This window comes from Rhinoraja longicauda, chromosome 8 (assembly GCF_053455715.1).
Source record: "Rhinoraja longicauda isolate Sanriku21f chromosome 8, sRhiLon1.1, whole genome shotgun sequence".
Classification (NCBI taxonomy): Eukaryota; Metazoa; Chordata; class Chondrichthyes; order Rajiformes; family Arhynchobatidae; genus Rhinoraja; species Rhinoraja longicauda.
In genome coordinates, this window is record NC_135960.1 from 36,121,092 (window position 1) to 36,145,093 (window position 24,002).

The window sequence follows — 24,002 nt, forward strand, 5'->3', positions numbered from 1 at the left end:
GTCTATCGGGCTGCTGCAAGTAAGAATTTTATTGTTCTGTTGTCGATAAATATGACAATTAACCACCTTTGCTTCTCTTGCGTTTTTTTCCAGGTGAACATAGAACATAGGATACTACAACCCAGGAACCGAACCTTTGGCTCAGACTATCCGTGCTAAACCTCATGCCAAATTACTCTCCTTTGCCTGCACATGATCCATATCCCTCCATTCCCTCCAGGGAGAATAAAACGGGATTGGCATAAAATTAGTGTATTTGGATTGAGGGGCCTGTTTCTGTGCTGAATCTCTATGATCTATAATCTCTATGAACCATACCTAACTAATAAATTCTAGCACGCTGTGATAAAATTTCTGTGCAAACTTAAGAATGCAAACAGGGAATGATTTGGACGAGGGAATTGAATGCAACATCTCCACGTTTGCGGATGACACGAAGCTGGGGGGCAGTGTTAGCTGTGAGGAGGGTGCTAGGAGGCTGCAACGTGACTTGGATAGGTTAGGTGAGTGGGCAAATGCATGGCAGATGCAGTATAATGTGAATAAATGTGAGGTTATCCACTTTGGTGGCAAGAACAGGAAAGCAGACTATTATCTGAATGGTGGCCGATTAGGAGAAGGGGAGATGCAACGAGACCTGGGTGTCGTGGTACACCAGTCATTGAAAGTAGGCATGCAGGTGCAGCAGGCAGTGAAGAAAGCGAATGGTATGTTGGCATTCATAGCGAGGGGATTTGTGTATAGGAGCAGGGAGGTTCTGCTGCAGTTGTACAGGGCATTGGTGAGACCACACCTGGAGTATTGCGTACAGTTTTGGTCTCCTAATCTGAGGAAAGACATTCTTGCCATAGAGGGAGTACAGAGAAGGTTCACCAGATTGATTCCTGGGATGGCAGGACTTTCATATGAAGAAAGACTGGATGGACCCGGCTTGTACTCGCTGGAATTTAGAAGATTGAGAGGGAATCTTATAGAAACTTACAAAATTCTTAAGGGGTTGAACAGGCTAGATGCAGGAAGATTGTTCCCGATGTTGGGGAAGTCCAGAACAAGGGGTCACAGTTTAAGGATAAGGGGGAAGTCTTTTAGGACCGAGATGAGAACATTTTTTTTCACACAGAGAGTGGTGAATCTGTGGAATTCTCTGCCACAGAAGGTAGTTGAGGCCAGTTCATTGGCTATATTTAAGAGGGAGTTAGATGTGGCCCTTGTGGCTAAAGGGATCAGGGGGTATGGAGAGAAGGCAGGTACGGGATACTGAGTTGGATAATCAGCCAAGATCATATTGAATGGCGGTGCAGGCTCGAAGGGCCGAATGGCCTACTCCTGCACCTATTTTCTATGTTTCTATGACACAACACCTTAAATACAGCAAGTGCATCGGTTTGAGAGTAAGTTGGCAGAGTTGGGAACAAATTAAAAGTATGCTGGGAATAGATTTTTAAAGACTTTATAATACTCAACATAGGCTCCACTGAAAAATAAGGACTCCATGAAAAAGTGACTTTCTCACACTATTAAACGTTGATGGTATTAGATTGAAGGAAAACGCCTATAAAATTGCAAAACGTAATGAGTCAGAGAATTGGGAGAATTATAATAAATGACAGAGGAAGATAACAAAATTGAGAAATAGGAAATAAACAGAATTTCAGAGTAGACTAGCAAGAAATAAAAAAGCATATTTTACTGACTTCTAAATGAAACTAACAAAAGTACGTGTTCTTAGTAGATGAGTCAGACAAATTAACAAATGGGAATAAGGAAATGTGTTGAATAAGCATCACAGAGATGCTAATCCAGTATCACGTGTGATTATTCAGACTGAAGGTAAAGAATTTGATTTAACAGAGACATAAAGTATTGAAACAGGCCCTTCGGCTCACTGAATCCATATTGGCCATAAACCACCCAATTAACTTGAATATCTTGACTTGTATATCAGTGGGTCAGGTGGCATTTTCGGAGAGATAGATTAGGTGACATTTTCAATCCGAAACTTCACCTATCCATGTTCGCGAGAGATGATATCTGACCTGTTGAGTTACTCCAGCACTTTGTACCTTCAATTCTGAAACTTGCAGGTTGTATCATAAGTCCCTCGTCCCAACTGTGGAAATCACATTGCTTATTTAGACCCATTAGTTAGACCCCCACTAACAGCCTCATTGAAACAAATGCAGACAATGTAGAGAGATGTACTTGTCAACAAGGCTGTGATCATTGTAATGCCTCCTCTGTGAGTATGAATAATGTTTGAATAACGTTTCTCTTTCTGTGGGCTTCGGACAATGCTCTGTGGATCCAGCATTGTCGGTGCCAATCCCATTAGTGGAGAATGCCTGTGCTTTGACTTCAGTGGGAACTTGGGCTTGAGCACCACCCAGTCCTGCTTCCAGTGAGCGTTGTGCTTGGGTAAACGTCCACTTCAATTACAATCGCTCTATTGATGAGACTCAGGACCAAGTACCTTAAGAGCATTTGCAAAATTGATGGAGCACATTGTGAAGGGTCGTTAGTGTGTTTAATATGCATGGTAGAAGAGAAACAATTGTGAAGGTTGCGGAGAAAGGGGGGTGTATAGAAATAAAACACGTTTAACCCTTTACCTGGCCCCTGCTATGTACGCTCAGAGTACATTGCTCTGTGCAGATTATAATCCATTTTCTATCATGTCAACTGTGATTCACTTTTGCCTCTGGGAAAGGAAGGTGTGGGTTTTAACTCCACACGAGAAGCACAACATTCCCGGCAGCCTGTTCACTGCCACACAGATTCTGTTGGAAATGTCATCCTTTGGATGAGCTATAAAACCAAGACCCTGTCCTCTCGACCAGCTGTCTTCCCAATACTCCATCAGTCTGAAGAAGGGTCCTGAACCGAAATGTCATCTGTCCATTTCTCTCAATAGATGCTGCCAGACCCATCGAGTTCTTCCAGCAGTCTGTTTTTTACTCAACATTCTAGCATGTGCAGTCTCTTGTGTCTCCTTGTCCACTCTCAGGTTTTCATTGTTCAAGACGTGGACATCACCAGCACAGCCAGTATTTATCACATCCCTAATTACTCTTGAGAAGGTGATGGTGCATTGCCCTATAGATCTATTCCTTACCTTCTGATAAAGCTAATTCCACAGTAATGTTGGGTAGGGAGTTACAATATTTAGATCCCATTACAATGGGAGACCAGCAATACATTTCAGGTCAGAATGTATGTAACTTGGAGGGAGCTAGGAATCGGTGACATTTCCATGCATCTGATGCACTTGTCCTTTTCAGTGCTGAATGTCACAGGAGTGATGATGTTTGAGTAGTTTAGTGAGTAACTGCAGTACGTTTGTAGCTGGTAAACGTTATAACCATTGTGTACCCATCCTGCAGGTGTGGACCTTCTTGAGAATTGTTGAAGATGCATTCATCCAAGCAAGTGAAGAGTATTTCATCAGAACCTTGGCTTCTGCTTTGTAGATGGTGGAAATACATTTTCAGGAAGTGAGACACTCACTGTAGGATACTAGCCTCTGACCTTCTCTATTGTCACAGTATATATATCCAGTTCAATTTCTCGTCAGTGGTGACTCCAAGTACATTGATGGTGGGTGATTCAGTGATAGTAATGTCTTCAGCGTCAATACGGATGAACTCCCTCCTGTTAGAGATTACTATTGCCCGGCACATTTGTGGGATGAATATTACTCACCATTTATCAGCGCCTGCCGAAAAGTTGCCGAGGTCTTGATTGGCTGCTTGCTGACAGTCTTTAGTCAACCCATTCTCTTCCCAATGGCAGTAAATCCTTTCCCAAAGAATCCTCTCCCTATTACTTCCCTACCACTGAATTCCCTGTATTCTCTCTGCTTCCCTTCTTAAACAAAGGAACAATGTTAGCCAGTCTCCAGTCCTCTGGGACTCACCTGTGGCTAGAGAAGATGCAAAGATCTTCATCAAGGCCCCTGCAATCTCCTACTCTCAATAACCTGAGATTGACCTCATCAGGGCCTGGGGATGTATCCACTTTAATGGTTTTCAAGAGCCCAAAGGCCTCCTCCTTCTTAATCCCAAATTACCCTTGCATATTAGTATTCCCCACACTGATCTCACTGTCCTCCATGTCATTCCCCTTGGTGAAAACAGATAGTACATGGTGGTTCTGTCAATGATATCTTCTTCACTTTGCTAATTATTGAATTGGATACAAATGAACACGTAACACTATTTAATTCAGTTCTTGTTGTCTTCATCTAACCTCACACAAAAAATACCATCTTGTCAATGAAACTGCCACATCTAATTTAAATATTCCAGTTTTTCCAACATTATCTTGTGATTTCACAACAGTGAGACTTCATTAGTTGTAATGCACTTCCATAAAGGAAAAACAAACAATTAAAGTGCAAGTTTTCTCCCTTTAAGGTTCTGGATAATATATGTCCATATAGTCCGACAGAATGACAGCAGGTTCCCAAATGTTGCCAACTGGCCTTTTGTTTGCCATGCTGCAGATATTCCAGCATAGCTAATCAGTGGGCACTTTCCATGGAAGTGTGGGAGCTCTGGCTGTTCTTGGCCCTATTTCCCTGAAGCAGAAGTACTAAAACTTTAGCATTGCTCCTTGTCCTACAATTGAAATAAACTTACACTAGGAACTAATACCAGATATTCAGATTACAGAAAAAAAAGGGTTGTGTTTATGGAGCACCTTAATGATATTGATATTTCCCTCAAGCATTTCCCAACCAACAAACTGCATCCTCTTTTAATGTAGAAATCAGGCATAATAGATCCCACTACTAGTTATGTGTTAATGACTGTATAATCTGCATTACGATCTTAGTTAAGGGATAAATATTGACTATGACATAAGGAAGAAAAAACAATCTGATTTTTTTCAGATAGTATTCTGGGATCATTTGCATCTACCTGAAAGGGCATGTGAGGCCATTGTATAACTTCTCACCTGAAAGAACTCACCTCCATCAGAGCACCACTCTCCCCTCCTACTCCCGGTATATTAGTTGGTGTCAGACTATACTTTGTGCTCAAGTCTTTGAAAAAGAATGTATCCATGACTCTGACCCAGAGGTGGGAATGCTCAGAGTTGATCTGATTGCTCAGCTAAGAGCTAAGAGCCAGCATAGACTCAATGGGTTGAATGGACTCTTCCCGTGTTGTAATCATGCTATTATATTCTGAATCGCTAAGCATAAAATAAATAATATATAATTTCCATATTATTGGTAATAAGTCTCAAATACCTACTATTTTATGGCAAGCTGTTTACAATAAAAAAACGGAGCTCCGTTACTGATGTGGTACAGTAACTTTAAAGTTTCCTGATGGATAAATGATTGAAAGATTAAGCAATTGAGACAAAAGAGGAGTTGAAGGGCCTGTTCTTGTCATTTACTGTTCTCTATTCTATATTCATAGATGTTCTGACAGTTGTAGTGTGCTCACATTGTAAATGTGAAATTCAATGGAACCATGTCTTTTAGTTTAGTTTGGAGATACAGCGCGGAAACAGGCCCTTTGGCTGACCAGCGATTCCCACACGTTAACATTACCCTACACATTAGGGACAAGTATACATTTTATAGCAAGCCAATTAACCTACAAACATATACGTCTTTGGAGTGTGGGAGGAAACCAAAGATCTCGGAGAAAACCCACGAAGGTCACGTACAAATTCTGTTTGTACGGAATCAGGATCAAACCCTGGTCTCTGGTGCTTGCGCTGGAAGGCAGTAGCTCTATCACTACCTCAATACATTTGCCACCGGTGATCGATAGTTGGCATGGACTCGGTGGGCTGAAGGGCTTATTTCCATGCTGTATCTCTAAATTAAACATTCACAAGTGCACTTCTTCGTTTTTGCATCCATTCCAGACTCTTTTTGTTTAATGATGGAAATTTCTGAATATGCTTAGAAGGTATCACCCACAATGAGGCAGTTCCCAAGAAATCATCTCCTAGCCCTTTTACATTTTCAGGCATTTTGGTGATGGTCTCTTTTCTTTCCTTCACTTGCTTGAATCTTCAAACCAATGTACGCTCTTGCAAAAATGCAGTCTTTTCATTCAACTACTCCCTGTGTTTATGTAATCTCCTGAACACTTCCTCAAAAGGCAGATCTTCTTCTGTGTTCATGGTAATCAAGTGATCATCTTCATACCACAGGCAATAATTAAAAATATGTTATCCACCATGACCTGCAAATCTTGTGCGAAGACGATTCCATTGTGTAACCCTATGGATGAATTGTGATCTATGTGCATATTGTTGGTCAAGTGCTACATAGTGATTTCTTCTTTTGGCTGAACATAGATTTGTTTTCAGTTGCTAAATAGAGCCACTTTGTTGAGGTATTAAATGACTTATGTGGAAATTCAAGAGCACCTTCAGGAGAAATTTCTGAAAGCAAAAATCAAACAGCTGGAGGAACTCTTGGGTCAGGCAGTATCTGTGGAGGCAGATGGGTGTCGACGATTCAGATCATGAGCCTACATTAAAACTTATGAAATGTTCATTCAATTACCTAATTTTCAAGCTGGATTGGCTCATTTCACGGTCCGGCGCGGCGCTTCAATGTCGGGAGCCACGACCGCCCCGACGTGGCAACTTCAACAGCCTGACCGCGGGAGAAGACGGCAGGGGAAGAGAAGACAGTCTGGCCTTCCATCACAGTGAGGAGGTGACTGGAGGAGACTCACTGTGATGGATGTTTGTTTTGTTTGGTGTTGGTTTATGATTGTATGTGTTATTGCATATTTTTATTGCTTATTTTTATTGGTCTTATTGTTGGACTGCGGGTAATTTTTCATTTCACTGCACATTTATGTGTATGTGACAAATAAATTGACTATTGACTAATTCCATAGATGGACACAAAATGCTGGAGTAACTTAGCGGGACAGGCAGCATCTGTGGAGAGAAGGAATGGGTGACGTTTCAGATCGAGACCCTTCTTCAGGTTGGCTTATTCCATGTTAGTTCTCTGCACTGGTATGAAAATAAATAAGCAGAGTTTTGCAAATTACAAAAATAAAATGAATAGGTTGTGCAAAGCACGTCCTTTCGCAGAGTGGGTCGCTCCTGCAGAGGCGGGCCTTTTGCCAGGCGCTCTCTTCGAGCAGGCTGAGAGGGAGGAGGGTTTGCGGTGTGGCGCTCAGGCCGTGGGGAGTGTGTAACCGCCATTTGGGCACTGGCGGAAGCGGCTGCCGAGTTATAGCCGGTGGGGTAAGGACTGAGACTGGAACAGCGGCGGAGAAGGAGGAGGCGCGATGGCGGGACTTTGATGCCGGTTTGTTTACATTGTCATTTCTCCCTCCCTCCTCTCCTACTTCTCTGACGGTCGCCTCCCGAGTCCCCATCCCCCGGAGCATCAATGGTCTGTCAATCCTTTCCCCACCCTGTCCTCCCTTCCCCACCTGCCGTTCAATCTCTCCTGCCTCCACACTCTCTCTCTCTGCACCTACCCCTCGACCCCCTCCCCCCTTATCAAACCCCTTGTCTCCATTTCCCTCCTTCCCCTGAACCGGTCTGATTCTTCTCTACCTTCCTATCCCCTCTCTTCTTCATAACAACCCGCCTCGCTCTGCTCTGCCCCACAAACAACCCAGTGTCCCACCCCTTGAATCTCCCTCCTCACCACTTCATTGTTTCTGCCTCCTCCTCAGAAGATCTCCACTTACAACCTGTTTTTCGTTCCAATTTCCCTTGCCACCCTCCGCACCGACTTCATATCTCGCCTCGTTCCACAACCTCACCTCTTGCTAACTCTAACGTGCAGTTTCACTTCTATCCACCCCCTTCATTTCCACGTGTTGTTTACTCTTGGCTGGTGGATAAGGGGGAGGGATGTTTTGACAGGGTTTATGAAGTGGGGCCAAATAGCATATGTGCTTCACACTACATTTGATCAGCCCTTCCGAGGTCTCTTGTTGCATGTGAACGTTAGCAAGGCATGTTATTGAGCTGCAGGGGCCAATTAATCCACATTCTGACATTAGGCTTACTTACTGTGATTGAAGTGCTTGATAAATGCCTTGATTTGTGTTTGATTCTACTTTAAGAGTTATGTAAACTACTGCTGGGTGCAATAAATTAAATGCAGGTATGTACAGCAACAGCAACACGCATGTCAGAAAATCCTCTACTTTTATTTATAAACCATCTGGGTTAGCTAGCCGACAACACATTCTATTGCACAGCTATTCCGTCATCCCAGAGCACCAACCGCCATGAAACAAGACAAAATACATCATCAACTCGCTAAATTTCAATAAACTTTGCTACCAATATTCCCTTTACCCTAGGATGATAAGGGGATGGAATATGCTACCACCCAACACACGAGCCGCTCCCGGTGTTCAGTCAAAGGGGATTGAGCAACTAGATCTCCTCAATTTGGTCAAAAAGGCCCACTTCAAAACTTAATCACTACTCCACTCACTCTGACCTGCGTGAGATAACCACTTATGAGGTGTTTGCTCAGTAATCAACCAGAACCAGAAGTAGAATTAGGGTGGGGGTAGTTGATGGGTAAGTGGGAAGAATAAAATGGGCTATAAATAGGATTATTGTATCGGTCATTGGCATGGATGGTGTGCTGAAGGGCATGTTTCCTTGTGGTATTTCTCAACAGATTTAGAGCTTGTCAGCTAATTTGTTCATTGGGCAGAACTGACAATTAAAAATAGCAATGGAAACTTCTGCACCACCACTGAAGGCAGTCTGGGCTTGGTTTAACAACATCCAATCATAGCATTTCTACTTCCCTAATATTGTATAGGATGGGCCAACCTCAGTTACGTTTATCAGTCAGTGGAGCCAAATTGAATCTGCAAACTAGGGTTGTTAGATGACGAGGCTATCATTTGCACAGTGTCTGACACTGATAGCAATGATGCTATTAAAGGTAGAAGCAAACTTAGGATGGGATTGGGAATGGTTGCATTGCAAAGTTTAAACAGTGTATATACATGATCTGTTAGGTTTGTGGTGTGAGCATACTGTCATTTATGATGCATGGATACAATTTATAAGCTAATGATGTTAAAAATGGACACAATATATGACAAAATGTCAAGCTAGAAAGGATTGAGAAATGTGACAACCAATCAGTTTGTTCCAGAAAGCAGGGTCCTTTAAATCGCCGGAGCCATATCAACAGTCTCTATGATCGCTGTTCTCGTCTCATCATGAGAGCTGCACTGAGTCTCTGCCATGAGAAATGCTGTTGAACATTTGAAATGTCGTCAGAATTGTAGCGGGCTTGTTGTGTTCAAGAAGCCTTCGAATTCCTTGTATCTTGTGTGCTGTGCTGATGTATTGAATAATTTTGGAAAGAGAATGGATAGTTTTAATTATTGGGAATAATCTTAATTACCCTATATAGGTGAATGGTAGATTCTTGGAGGAGTTCATGGGGATTCTTGAAGAATAAAATGGGATTAGTGTGGGTTTACAGTGACCATTGGTATGGACTTGGTGGGTCAAAGGGCATGCTTCTGTGAAATAAATATTATATTTGTGTCTGTTACTGTTCCTGACTACAACGGACGACGGTGTGTTCTTACTTGCCTAATGCTTAAAGTCTGAAATCAATGGAGAAGTTCCACAGCTGGTAATAATATTTTCAAAATCTGAGGTTGACCTTCATTGATTTCCATGTGTTAGGGATGCCTGTAATCTGTGCAGGAGATGTTGATTAAGCTTTTTATCATCAAATACGTAAAAATGCTGGAGATTTGCTTCTGAGATCTCAGTAATTTATTAATCGTGGAGAGTAGCGGAGAGAAAGACATCTCTATTCCACTTTCAGTTGCCTTTGGATGAGCCAAGATGCATTACAGCCACAGACTTTCTTCACTGCCTGCTGTGCAGTTACATATAATGTAGGAAACGTGGTGGCCAATTTGCTTCCACAGATGTGATAATAAGCAGATTGCTGTTTCTAGCAGCGCTGATTCTGAGATAAATGTTAACAACAATGTTAACATTTGAGAACTAACTTAGCCCACGAATCTCTTCCCAACCCTGTCCCCCATTTGAATATGCAGCCATTTCTCCCCTTTCCCCTCTCATCCCCCACCACCACCACCACCTCTATTCCACCTTAATTCCTTCCTCTGGCTTTACAATTTGCATCTGTTCTATCCTTATCCCGCACTATTTGTCTTTTTATTTCTGGCCTTTGTTCAGTCTTTTGCCGATCTATTCCCCCTCCCCCTCCCCCCCCCCCCCCCCCCCAACCCCCTCTGTATCCACCTATCACTTTCCAGGCTTTGGCCTGCTGCACCTCCCTTTCAGTATTCTCACCTCCCTCCTCTCCACCACCACAATCAGTCTGAAGAAGGATCACAACCGTTCTTGACACACAGCTGGGTGGCAGTGTGAGCTGTGAGGATGCTATGAGGCTGCAGGGCGACGGATAGCTTGGGTGAGTGGGCGGATGCATGGCAGATACAGTATAATGTGGATAAATGTGAGGTTATCCACTTTGGTGGCAAGAACAAAAAGGCAAATTATTATCTGAATGGTGTCAGATTAGAAAAAGGGGAGGTGCAACGAGACCTAGGTGTCCTTGTACATGAGTCACTGAAAGTAAGCATGCAGGTACAGCAGGCAGTGAAGAAAGCTAATGGCATGTTGGATTTCATAGCAAGAGGATTTGAGGATCAAGGAGGTCCTATTGCACTTCTACAGGGCCCTGGTGAGACCGCACCTGTAGTTTTGAAGAAAGGTCTTGACCCAAAACGTCACCCATTCCTTCTCTCCAGAATGCTGCCTGTCCCGCTGAGTTACTCCAACATTTTGTGTCTATGTTCACAAACCGTTGTGATGCATCCTGATAAAATCCTGTATCTAACACATCTGTAGAAGCTGGTGAGAGTTGTTAGGGACATGCCGACCTACCTTAGCCTTCTAACAAAGTAGAGATGTTAGTGTGCTTTCTTGGCCATTGCTTCCGAACTTGGGGTTGAGAATAGTCTATTTAATCTCTCCAAATACAACAAAACTGCATCCCAGTTGCCAATCTGCAGAAATCTTAACTACTTTTCTCATTGCAAATATATCTCTCCTGAGCACAACAGTTGCAATATAAATGGTGCAAGAAGTCACTGTTCTTGTACTCAGTAAAGGCCAGTGTACCTTCAGCCTTCACCATTGCTTGTTGAATGTGAATATTAATTTTCATTGATCTGTGTACAAGCAACACTTCATCCTCTACTTGCACTCCTCCAGACAGATCACTATAACCATCCTCTTGCTGCTAACTTGGTCTCTTTCCCATCACAGACTTCTCTTTGTTCCCTCCAGTCTTCCCTCTCTACAACTTAAAACACACTTGTCTCCTCATTTTTCTAATTTTGGTGAAAGGCCATCAACCTGAAACTGTTTCTCTCTCCATTACATAGCCCAATCCACTTAGTATCCCTGATATTTTCTGTTTTAGTTTCAGATTTCCTGGATATGTGATGCTTTGCAATAAAATTTCCGTGCTGAACTATTCCTCTTGCCTTTCTCTTTAGCTTTCAATATTTCCCCTCGCCATAATCCACCCCACCATCACTATTTAGCTTAAAGCCTTCACTACAGTCGTAGTTGTGCAGTTTGCTAGGATGGTAGTCCCAGCCTGATTCGTGAAACAGAACAGAACTGAACTGGTATCGCAGAGTTGCACCGAATGGAAATGGGCCATTCGGCCATCATTCATAATGGTGTCAGTCTGCCGTGAGTTTTCCCAAACTAATTTCTGGGACAGCTGTTGATGCTTTTGCTCCATGCCAATTCTGGTGCAACACAGGGCATTTTTTTACCCGTTGGTAATCAGATGTGAAAACTAACGACAAAGAGACCAGACTTTCAGAATGGTCCTTGGAGAAAGATGGTGTGGAGATGGGGAGATCCCTGGTGGGGGTCAGCGGAGGGGAGCCAAAGGCTGCCATTAGAGGCTGCAGAGGTAGGGAGCACTTCTGCCATCCCTGGACAACAGGCTATACTATCATAAGCATTTAAATTCTTTAATCTGTAGCATCCATTTAATCGAAACTAAACAGATTCCCATTCTACCCAATGTCAGTTTGATTGAAATCAGGATCCAGGTTGCTCAGTTCACATTTGCTACTCCAGTGTCACTTCTCCACTTGAGACACTGATTGATTGAATTGAAAGATACATCATGGAAACAGGCCCTTGGGCCCACTGAGTACATGCCGACCATCTTGAATGTGCCCACCTGGGACAATTTGCAATGACCAATCAACCTATAAACCCGAAAGGCTTTGAAAGGAAACTGGAGCCACTGGAGGTAACCCATGGGGCCACAGGGAGAACGTGCAAACTTCTCACAGACAGCACCCGAGGCCAGAGTCTCCGGTGCTGTGAGGCAGCAGCTGTACTATCGTGCTGCTGAGTGTCCTAAAATTCAGCCTGGCTTTAAAAAGGGTTGGTTGGGGGTTGTAGTGCTATTATTATTTTCATTTTTAACAATCGCTGTTCCCAATGGTCAAACATAACTAGGTGGAGCTGAGTGTAATCAACTATATAAGTAGAGGCTGGTCATATGCATCTGTCGAGGGGCAGTGTGTACGGGAGCAATAAAAGACGGCTGGGCTGGGGCTTTGGAAAACAGCCAGTGTTAAGGAGGTTCTGGATATCACTGGATAGGAGGGAGCTGAACTAAATGAAAGTTATCTAATGAGAGCAAGAAGCAAGATTGGAAAAGGATGGTGCAAGAGGGATAATGATTGCACAGGGAAAATATTGTGGGTTTACAATATAATTGCCTGCCAAGCTTTCCCTTTGCAGTCAAAGTTTGTTCCTCTTCACAAAATTTGCAATGGTGATAATCTGTTGCGAATAAACATCTTTAGATTAATAGTCTATGAAAGATTTGCATGGCATTTTATTTCAAAAATTGCAGCAGCTTCCATTCTTCCTCTCTACTGCTGTCATTTATGCACTGTTGCAGTACTTGATTGGCTTTTGATTACGTAATGCCTATTTAATATTGATGCCCTGGGATTTACGGGCAAGCTTTTTTTCTCTACAACATGCTTCTGAAATGGTGATCACTGCTGTGTTCTGAAATCAATGAGGTCACCTCTCTCGGGTCCAAAAGGATGGTTATTTTTGTTTCTCTCTGCTCTGTCACAGAGGGTTTGCTACTGGATCTGTGCGGCGGAGCTGAACACAACTGGGCCGGGATGTTGGAAGAGAATTTCTAGTCCACGGACTGCTGCTGCCTGTCTCTATGCAAAGGTACCTGTGAATGATGAAAGTAAATCTCAGGGGAGAGTATGGTGCCAGTGCTGAGTTTGCAAAACTGAGGGAATGAATTAAATCAGGATCCAGGATCCTGAGATGTGTATCATCAGCAATTAGTAAACCCACAACGGGGGATAAAAAGGCAATAAAATCGAGAAAACCCGCAGGGCAGCAAAGACTACTGATGATAATAAGCTGTTCGTCTACTTTAGGTGAGTTTGCTTTACTGATGCAGATATGATGTGATACACCCAGTGCAATACTGAGGAAATACTGGACCATTAATGTTGTGGTCCTTTGCTCGATTATCTTATTTTGAAGAAGAGTAGGATAAACCACGATGGTGTCATGATCAATATTTATCTCTGAGAAGATAACAGACAACAACAGATTATTTAGTAACGATCTAATTTATTTTTGTTTTCCAGACCTTGCATAAATTGGTTGGTGTTGTGGCGCGTCGAAAAAGCTCGAAATAAAGGCGAGCAGCCGGGTATTTTGGGAGCGATGTTTTTAATGGGTTCTCTAGATCAGTCGAGTCTGCCAGAGAACAAACGCGCCTAAAACGCCATCCTTTATACCCGTAGCTAAGTCCCCCCCCCCCCCCCCATTCCCGTGCCGAAGGGTCGGTAGTGGTCTGGCCCGACCCTTGGGAGCCGCCACAGGACCCCCCCCCCCCAGAACCAGAGGCACGAAACGCACTGGTGGTCACACAACCCGACCGGACCGCCTACGAATATCGGCTGACAGAGGGGCCGGCGTAGGCACAGTTGGAGGGACAGGTGGAGGGGCCCGCAAAGGGGGGAGACCTCCCGGCCGAGGCTGGGCAACCCACACCGGTTGGTCGATGTCCAGGTGCGCCGGCTTTAAGAGGTCAATTGACACGGCCTCCTTTATACCCGTAGCTAAGGGCCCCCCCCCGGACCGGTCCATTCCCATGCCGAGGGGTCGGTAGTGGTATGGCCCGACCCTTGGGAGCCGCCACAGTGTTACAATTGTGGTTATATGTGTTGGGATGTCTTATGGAAATACAAGGCAGTGAGCTTGTTCAGGATCATTTGCACCATCCTGTATCTATCACAATATTTCAACCTTCTGTTATATTTGAAGGGGCAAAGACTGCACCAAATCAAGGTGTATTGGCTTTTTACAATTTCAGAAAGAAACTTTTTCATCAAAAAATATATATACGAAATAGTACTTGGCTTTCTTTACATTCATAGTATAATCAAGTCTATAAATTCATAGTATTGATGATACTGTTGATTCGTAGTGTCAAGTTAATGCATTCTCTGTATATATCACCAATGACACTCTTGTGGCCTCTGAACAAAATATCTTTGAGTTATTTGAGCGGCTGCAATACAGGACCCGGTCCTTCAGTGCTTGGTTGCGGCAGGGCCTTAGATTAAAGTCCTTTCCCACAAAGCCTCTGCAATGGCTGCTCTAAGCTTCACTGCCTTTTTCAACAAGTACTCCTGCAGCCTGGAATATGCCAGTTGACAGCATTCACATGGAAATCTCGGTGTACTAGAAGACCAATAAGTTGCATTCAGACCAATATGTGCCTTTCACTGAGTTGATGATCTTACAATAACACCTCATATTTGTTTCAGTGTGCATCCCTGGGAACAACCAGTAGATCAGAGAATTCCCTGTTACGCAGTTGCTTGGGACAAACTCCAACAAGGATCCTTGCATTCTTTTCCAGAATTTTCCAAACAGTCCACATGGTGCATGATCATCTCATCCTCGTTGCAGCCATCTTGAGGATAGTATGGATTGGAAGTGAGACTGACCGTGCAGGAAGATCTGGCAGGAAGGGCTCCTCCACCACCAGTCAAGTGAGGTCTTGGTGCTTGTTGATGAGTTCTGGCGGTGAGACCTTCTGCCAAATAGATTTGACCATTTGCACAGTTGAACTTTCCCAAAGGATCAATCATGTTCTGCTCCTATGGTGTCTAGGGCATTCTGTGCTAACATGGTCAAATGTGCTTTTCTGCAGAAATGCTTCTGTGATGGGCAGGTAGCGCAGCAAAGTCCAATTCAATGGAACATAGCACAGTAATAAGGTCAGGCCCATCCTTCACAGCATCTGGAACAGCTAGCACCTCAACACAGTGACACTTGGTGTTTTCATACTTTAGGGATGTGCATTGTGACCCCTTGGGCACCCTCCATCTTAAATCTTCAGATGAAACAAAAGGTGGTTTGGGTGACTGCAATTTAGCCTGCTTCCTCCAGAAAATGTTCAATCATGATAATCAATGATTTCCTGAGTATGCTCCATTAATGACTACCCCCTAGCAGTGGAGTATCAGCGATCAGCAGTTCTCAAACACTCCCGCTACAGTATCTGTCTGCACTAGTTTAGACTTGGCACCAAAGGAGTGGCTCCATTCAATTTCATGAAGAGGAACTGCTGTGAGTGACCCCGGTCAGAATTTATTTTAGAGTCGAAACGATCCAGCCCAAAAACAAACTCCACACATACAGCACCAGAGGTCAGGATTAAACTTATGAGAAGATACTTACTGAAGCCTTGGACTCTTGCAGCACGGAACAGGCCCTTCGCCCCAAATTATCCATCCTGATCAAGATGCCCCAACTAAAATGGCCAATATCCCTCTAAACGTTTCCTATCTGCAGTTGTGCCACTGTATCACCCTCATTTTATTGCATTGATTAAGTTTACTCAAATGTTTTTAATTGTTTCAAACTGTTTTTGTTATTAAATTTCTACTTTTGTTTTTTTAGTTGTTTACTTTCCCTAATTCTGTTTCTTTCTTGTTTGAAATTTTGGGAACTTTCATTCAAAACTTTCATAGTTTTTCACAAAATTGCCAGCCAGCTAATTCAGGAGTAGTTGCCTATCAAAGATTTTCAACTGTTTCATGGGCAGGGATTATTCTGGCTCCACGATCATCTCTCCCCCACATGACCATGTACACACAGCTGCTCTGCACAGAGCCCAGCCATTTAAAATTGGGATAGATTCAGAGAATCACAGTTCACAGTCATGTACAAGTTCTGGAACATGAAGAAAATAAAGCCGACCGGGTAGAATAAAACCTCAAGATGGACATGTACAAAACCACACACAACATAATTCACATATTTTTTTTAAAAAAGGGAACTGAAAGATGTTATCAAATCTCAGGAACTGAGATCATTCTACTGCCATGATTTGGCTAACTGCCAAAGTCCCTCAATTAGATTCCAGCCTGTAACATACAAAGAGGTATCCATTAATCTAAATATAAACTGTTTGATTGGATTCCAGTCTGTAATTCATTCCCTGCCATTTATTGTTCCTATTATGAAGTATCTACCTTTCAGTTAGATGCCTGGTTTTAAATATTTGAGTGGTCTACTCCACTCCCATACCTAAGACGTGTTCTTTTTGAAGAAAAAGCGTTAATTATCCATCAATCTCATGGACATCTGATTTACTGCTGTTATACACTATCTCATAGTTTGCTAAATTAAAAGAACTATTATATTTTTAACTTTATAACAAGTTCCAATTTAGTTATCGGTACTTTTATAAATTAATGTTTAATCAGTCATCACAGAAGAAAATACAATGAAAGTCGTCTGCTTTTCTTCTGGGGCGAGACATGTTTCACATTCAGACATAACTCAAAAAGGACAATAATTGAAAAAATGGCCCTGGTGTGCTTCTGATGTGGGCATTGCAATTAATCTTTGAGAAGCAACACCAAATATGGCAGTTCAGGAATATTCTTATTGGTGGTAAACAAAGATATGAGCAGTAATCTAAAAGCAGGTACTTGAATTTCCATAACACCTGTTGATGGTTTGGACAGTTTCTGAAGAGAAAACACTTGAGAATTCAGGTATATTAACTGCCGACCACAATAGCACATCAACAAAATGTTACTTTACGTGGTGATGGGAATATTTTGCTTTTGTTGTTTGCATTTTAGATGTATTTTTGATAACTTTACTCCAGTACATTTGTCTTCTCAACTGGTTAATTGACTGGTAAGGGAACCTCTAACTCTTTCTTTGCATAGGTTTGAGCTGGCAGATTGACATACCATGATTTATTGTGCTTCACGGATTGAATGGTGTGGATGAAAAGCAATAAATGCACAGCCCATAATTAACTCTGCCGCCGTCTACTGATGACTTGGAGGACTGGGATATTAACACGACTTTTCGATGTTCAAGGAATCCTTCAAAGCGAAAAGACCTGCTGAACTTTGGCTCGTAGATTTTGTAATCCTTTTAAACAGACCATTTAAAATAATCATTGAACTCTTGGTGAATCTGTACTTAGCTAATGGAGGCACTGGAGGCAGATGACATCAGCCCTGCTTTGGAGGCCACAGAAGAGTTCTTTCTTTTCAGTGGCATTGATGACCAAATGGGACATGCAGAACTTCCAAAACAGGAGGTGTATGGCATTCAGGAGGTCCCAGTGGTAATTGGACATGAAATTCTTAAGGCGAGAAATGCAAAGTTGGACCAGATAGATGACACCAGAATTGCAGCTCAAAAAAAGAGCATGTCAGAGACAACGATGCAAAAAGAAATGAGAAATAATGCACTTGTGAGTAAACCAGTCAGCATAGCCAGTAGACCAAAACTGCCAAGGGCTGATGGTTCATTCAGCGATGGTTCCTTCATCTCAAATGGTTACAATGGCAATCATGCCAGAAGGAACAACCCAGCTGAAGACATGTCAACCAACAAGCCATTGCTCTGCCGGACGCAGTCCGACATTATTCCATCACATAAGCAGCTGCAATCTAGCACAACGCCAGTTCACGGTCTTCCAGACTACAAGTTCCCTCCCTCTGGAATCGGCAACACTTTTGACAAAGATAGAGACTTTGTAATGACCACTCGCAGTAAAGATGGTAAGTCCCATCTACATCACGGGTCATCTAATTTTCCTGTTATTTCACCAAACAGTATGTGCTGCTGACTCTGGCTCTAATCGAAACTGGCCATTATCTTAAGGAAACTGAACTTCAAAGTAGATTAAGCTGGAGTTGTATAAAATTTTGTTTATAATGTATCTGCAATACTGCGATTATTTGTTCCTTTTGCATTGACGGACCAAAGAGAGGAGACTGCAGATGTCTGCTATAACATAGTAATGTATTATTATTGTATGTACTTGGAAAAAAAAGAACTGCAGTTGATGGTTAATATACAAAAGGACACTTAGTACTGGAGCAACTCAGCAGGTCAGGCAACATTACTGGAGAACATGGATAGATGACATCGGAACCCTTCTTCAGACTGATTCAGTCTGCTGATTTACCCCAGCACCCCGTATTGTTTCCACCCTGAAACTCGGTGTCAATGCTGCGGGTCTGCATCAGCGAGCTCCTCCCCATCAGCTACCCTACTGTCCAGCCGACGTGGTCGCTGCCCCCGGCCGTCAGTCCTCCCTCAGTCCACCATATCTGAGGAAAGATGTGCTGGCTCTGGAGAGGGTCCTGAGGAGGTTTGCAAGAATGATCCCAGGAATGAGTAGGTTAACGTATGATGAGCATTTTGATGGCACTTGGCCTGTACTCACTGGAGTTTAGAAGAATGAGGACCTCATTGAAACGTACAGAATAGTGAAAGGCTTGGATAGAGTGGATGTGGAGAGGATGTTTCCACGTGGGAGAGTCGAGGACTAGAGGTCATATTCTCAGAATTGAAGAATGTTCTTTTAGGAAGGAGATGAGGAGGAATTTCTTTAGTCAGAGGGTGGGGAATCTGTGGAATTCTTTGCCACAGAAGGCTGTGGAGGCCAAGTCAGTGGATATTTTAAAGGCAGAGATAGATAGATTCTTGATAAGTACGGGTGTCAGGGGTAATGGGGAGAAGGCAGGTGAATGGAGTTAGGAGGGAGAGATAGATCAGCCATGATTGAATGGCGTAGACTTCATGGGCCGAATGGCCTAATTCTGCTCCTATCACATGATCTTATGATCCAACAAAAAGACATACCCGGTGGCCCGCCCTCTCCCTCCAGCTGCCAAATTGCCCACTTCCCTCTCCCCACAGCAGCTAACACCCTCCAAGGTAGAGTATGCCAGCTTCTCAAGGGGTGGAGGAGGAAGCAATGGACGGGGACCTGGCCCAAAAGGAAGAAGCATCAGCTGGTGAGAGTGGAGGGAAGCCCCACGGTGACCTGGCGCGACCCACTGGCGGCAGCAGCCTGAAGAAAGTGCTGCCCCAGGCGCCACAACATTAGGCACAACAACAGCTGCATGAACAGGATCATGGTAGGAAGCAGAGGGTGGAGGAAAGTTTTTTTGGGGGAATGGAATCCCGTGACTAGTCGTGTGTCTCATTGCAGTTTGTCATCTACATTAGGATGAAAATGTACAAAGTATGATTAATAAGTTTGCAAATTATACTAAAATAGGTGATAATGTGAGGTCTTTCTATTTGGGAAGTCGAACGAGGGTAGGTCCTTCACAGTAGAGTTCCGAGGAGAGTTACAGACCGAGATTCTAGAAGTATATAGTATCCTGAAAGTGCCATGACAGATAGATAGAGTGGTGAAGAATGCTTTTGACTTTGATTCAGTAAGGAAAATAAGGATGGAAGCTTGGATTAAAAAATACACAAAGTGCTGGAGTAACTCAGTGGATTAGGCAGCATGTCTGGAGAACATGGGGTGGATGGGAAGCCTGATGTTGTTAAGCTAGAGAGAGTGCAGAGAAGATTTATGAGGATGTTGCCAGGATTGGAGGGTCTGAGCTATAGGAACAGATTGGCAAGCTTTGACTTTATTCCTTGGAGCACAGGAGGCTGTGATCTTTTTGAGGTGTGTGTATAAAGTCATGATAGGGTGAATGCACAGTCTTTTTTTCCATGGTAGGGGAATCAAGAACGAGAGGGTATCAGGTGAGAGGGGAAAGATTTAATTGGAACCAAAAGATAAATCTTTTCACACAGGAGATGATGGGTATATGAAACGAGCTGTCAGAAGAATTAGTTGGTGCAGGTACAATAACATTTAAAAGACATTTGGACAGATACATGAATAGGAAAAGATTAGAGGGATTATGAGCCAATCAAACAAACAGAACCATCTTAGATGGGGCATCTTGGACAGCTTGTACGAGTTGGGCCGAAGAGCCTGTTTCCATGCTGATTACTGAGAAAGAACACAAAATGCTGGATTAACTCGGCATCTCTGGAGAGAAAGAATGGGTAACGTTTCGGGTTTGGACCATTCCTTCTATCCAGAGATGCTGCTTGTCCCGCTGAGTTACTCCAGCATTTTGTGTCTACGATGTAAACCAGCATCTGCAATTCCTTCCTACACCGAGATAGAACATCTTAATTCATGCAATCTAACTCAGCAGTCTGGTACTTTGATGAAAAGTCATCAACCTGAAGCATTGATACTGCCTGACCTGAGGAGTATTTCCAATATTACCTGTTTTCATTTCAGATTTCCATCAGTTAAAGTTTTTCTCTCTGTAGATACTTCCTGATCTGTGGAGTGTTTCCAATATCACCAGTTTTTATTTCAGATTTCCATCGTTTGCAGTTTTTGCTTCATTGCCCTTAGGTTCTCCTGATCTGGTTTGGAGCAACTGAGTTTGGAGGAACTGGAATCCTTCAAGTATTTTTTATCTTTATTTCCTTGAGCTTTTTGTTTTGCTTCTTAAGAGTTTAAGTGGCCGAGGATTTGGTGATATTGGAGATTGGGTTTGTGAAAGACAAGAGGAAAGGGGACCACAAAATGCTTTGGTGCAATGTTCAAGCCTGGTGTGTGGTAAAGGTTGGCTGAACTAGTTTTTACTAGGTTAATGTTATGAAACTCTGTTAATCGGACGTTATTTTACAGCTCACTTTGGTTCAAGATCAGTATTTTTTTGGTCTATTGGTTGTTCTTCTAAAATACTCCAATACATTTTGAAATCACTTTTTAGTTTAGATTCTACACTGTAGAATATCATTTTTTTGCAACGATTCTGTTAAGTTTAAAGGCAGTATGGGAAACAAGGTATTGGTAAGTGTAAGGAAATCATGGGAAACAAACCAGGCAACTTTCATGGACTGTGACCCACAAAACCTGGTTACCTTAAAGAAAGCGCTGGAACTAGGATCCCAGGCAGTGAACGGAGAGCACAGGAATCAAGGCTCTTCCAAATAGTGGGATCGCGGGTTATCAGAGTTTTACTGTAATTGTATGTTTGTGGTAATACAAACATACAACTACAATGAAATTCTGATAATCTGATATACCTTTTCACGCCACACCTCTAATAAAATGACTTGTCTGTTAATCCTTTCAAAATGTTCTTAAAAAATAATAAACTACTCTCGGTTTTGCAATACTTATGGAACAATTGCACAATGGTTAATTTAATCAAGAAAGCCTTTTTCCAGCTTTTTTTCCTTTCATTTCAAGAAATTGGGTGCGAGGACCCCAATGGGCAAAAGCTGCATCCCAAATAGTGACGCTAGAAATATACAGGCCCTAATGAGGAGTTATCTTGTGCAACAAAAGACACCTTGGACTCCATTGTTGATCTGCCTGAATGCAGATCTTTTGAAGTGCAGTTTATTTAATTGTGGGGGGTTGGACATTGCGGTGGGTCGGGGTGGTTTAGGGAAATAGTCCACTGTCATCTGCAGCCAAGTGAAATGTGCCAGAGTGAAAATAAGAACATGTATATTACTGGATTAATAGGGGAAGTGTAGTGGCAAAACATATATTATCCAGCAAATAGGGGATTAGTGTGTCTACTGGATGTAATTCTCATTAAGTATGAGAGGCAGCAATGAATGGGAGGGAGCCCTTGCTTGCATTACAAGAAGCAGAGATTAATTTATATTCTCTATAGAAAATAGATCACCTAGGCTGAGGCGGACTGAGCGAAGGTGTTCAGTGATATAAGAAAATAACTGCAGATGCTGGTACAAATCGAAGGTATTTATTCACAAAATGCTGGAGTAACTCAGCAGGTCAGGCAGCATCTCGGGAGAGAAGGAATGGGTGACGTTTCGGGTCGTGACCCTTCTTCTCGCCGAACTCTGAGATTGTTTTGCTGAACGCTTCCGCTCAGTCCTCCTAGACCTGCGTGATCTCCTGGTTGCTAAACACTTTAACTCCCCCTTCCATTTGCATACTGACCTTTCTGGCCTGGGCCTCCTCCACTGTCAGAGTGAGGCCCAATGCAAATTGGAGGAACAGCACCTCATATTTTGTGTGGGCATCTTACAACCCAGCGGTATGAATATTGACTTCTCTAACTTCAAGTAACCCTTACTTTCCCTATCTCCATCCCTCCCCCATCCTGGTTCTCTGACCAGTTTTACTGTCCTGGTTAAATTTTATTGATTGTATGCCTAGTTGTCACCTTCCCCTCAGCTAACAATGAATCATTCTACATTTTCCATGATCACCATCCCCTTTGATCTGTCGTTTTCTCACCTTACCCTTCCATATCTCTATGTCTCCCCTGACTCTGTCTTTAGAAGGGTCTCGACCCGAAACGTTACCATTTCTTCTCTCCAGAGATGCTGCCTGTCCCGCTGAGTTACTCCAGCATTTTGTGTCTATCGGTCTAAACCAGCACCTACAGTTCCTTCCTAAACATATGATGGACTACCAACGTATATACTCAAACTCGCAGATCATTTTATGGAGTTGTGCAGTAGCACATGCTAGGAGACCATTTAGCCAATCAAGTCTTTGCTCATACCTTTCAGAATCCAACATTGTTGATAGTTAATTGTATTTATTTCAAAGCTTTATTTCGTTTTGACAAACAATGCGAGGTAAGACAAGGTGCTCAGGCTAGTTTAATAAAAGTACCAGGCGTAACAAAACTTGAGATTTCAATTGAAGGCTTAAAGGAATTGCCGGCTGTTAACATTGTCGTACAGATGTGGTTGACCTCTGGTCGATGTCAGATTAGGTTAGAAGCCATACCCTGTGCATCTTGAAGGGAAAAGCTGCTTCCTACTACTGATCACTATTCTTGCTGGATATTGCCTTGGCATTAGATATACATAAAAGTGAGACTAGAATTAGCTTGAATTTAAAACTAAAATTCTACCCTACCAACATAAACAGATCTCCTATGGAGCCCAAACAATGTTTTTCCTTCCAGACTTTGCGTGAGGAAGGTAACTTTCCTGGAATTGTGTTCTGCCAATTCCCTACATATTTGTTTGTCAACGTCCTACCCTATCACCACCACCACCTCTTCTCCATCATCATTTCCCCACGTGCTTTGCTATTGTATCATTTGTCCACAGGTACTGTTCCAAGATGGGTACAAAATAAAAGACTGGTAAGGGAGAAGAAATACGGTGCTGCTGTGTCATCAATGGCCTGGATTCTGCTGTCTCTTGGGCTGCAGTTACTGAGGGATGATACGTAGCCAATAGAGAAAAGCAGCAAAGGAACACAATAGGCGCAGAATCGCATACCAGGGCCCTCAAGCCTGCCTGCCTGCCATTCAATATGATCTGAAACTCTTCTTCATTGTCATTTCCTTGTAACCTTGAATTGTCCAATCCTGAAGCAAAAAAGCGATCTCTTCAAATTCCTCTGATCTAGCTTTCACAACCCACAAGGATAGAGAATTCTGGAGATTCACCACCCTCAGCGAGAAGAAATTCACATACAACTTAGTTTAAATGACCATCCCCTAATATGTTCCCTTTTTGAGACTCTACTACGTGTGGAACTATCTCAACATTTACCGTTTTCCCTCCTTGGGCTC

The 24,002-nt window shown here is 42.9% G+C and overlaps 1 protein-coding gene across 6 annotated transcripts in view; it reads left to right on the top strand.

Annotated features, from left to right (window-relative positions):
- Positions 1-7,211: 7,211 nt before the first annotated feature.
- Positions 7,212-24,002, top strand: part of plekhm3 (pleckstrin homology domain containing, family M, member 3) — a 90,565-nt gene continuing 73,774 nt past the window's right edge. The window contains exons 1-3 of one of the 6 annotated variants that reach the window (XM_078403653.1): positions 7,212-7,300; positions 13,162-13,266; positions 17,313-18,161. In XM_078403653.1, the coding sequence (XP_078259779.1) occupies positions 17,582-18,161 (580 nt within the window). In that variant the 5' untranslated portion in view covers positions 7,212-7,300; positions 13,162-13,266; positions 17,313-17,581. Of the gene's footprint in view, positions 7,301-12,985; positions 13,267-13,306; positions 13,485-15,038; positions 15,151-17,312; positions 18,162-24,002 lie in introns of those variants that run through there. The other 5 variants (XM_078403656.1, XM_078403652.1, XM_078403655.1 and 2 more) reach the window with 5 other exon arrangements.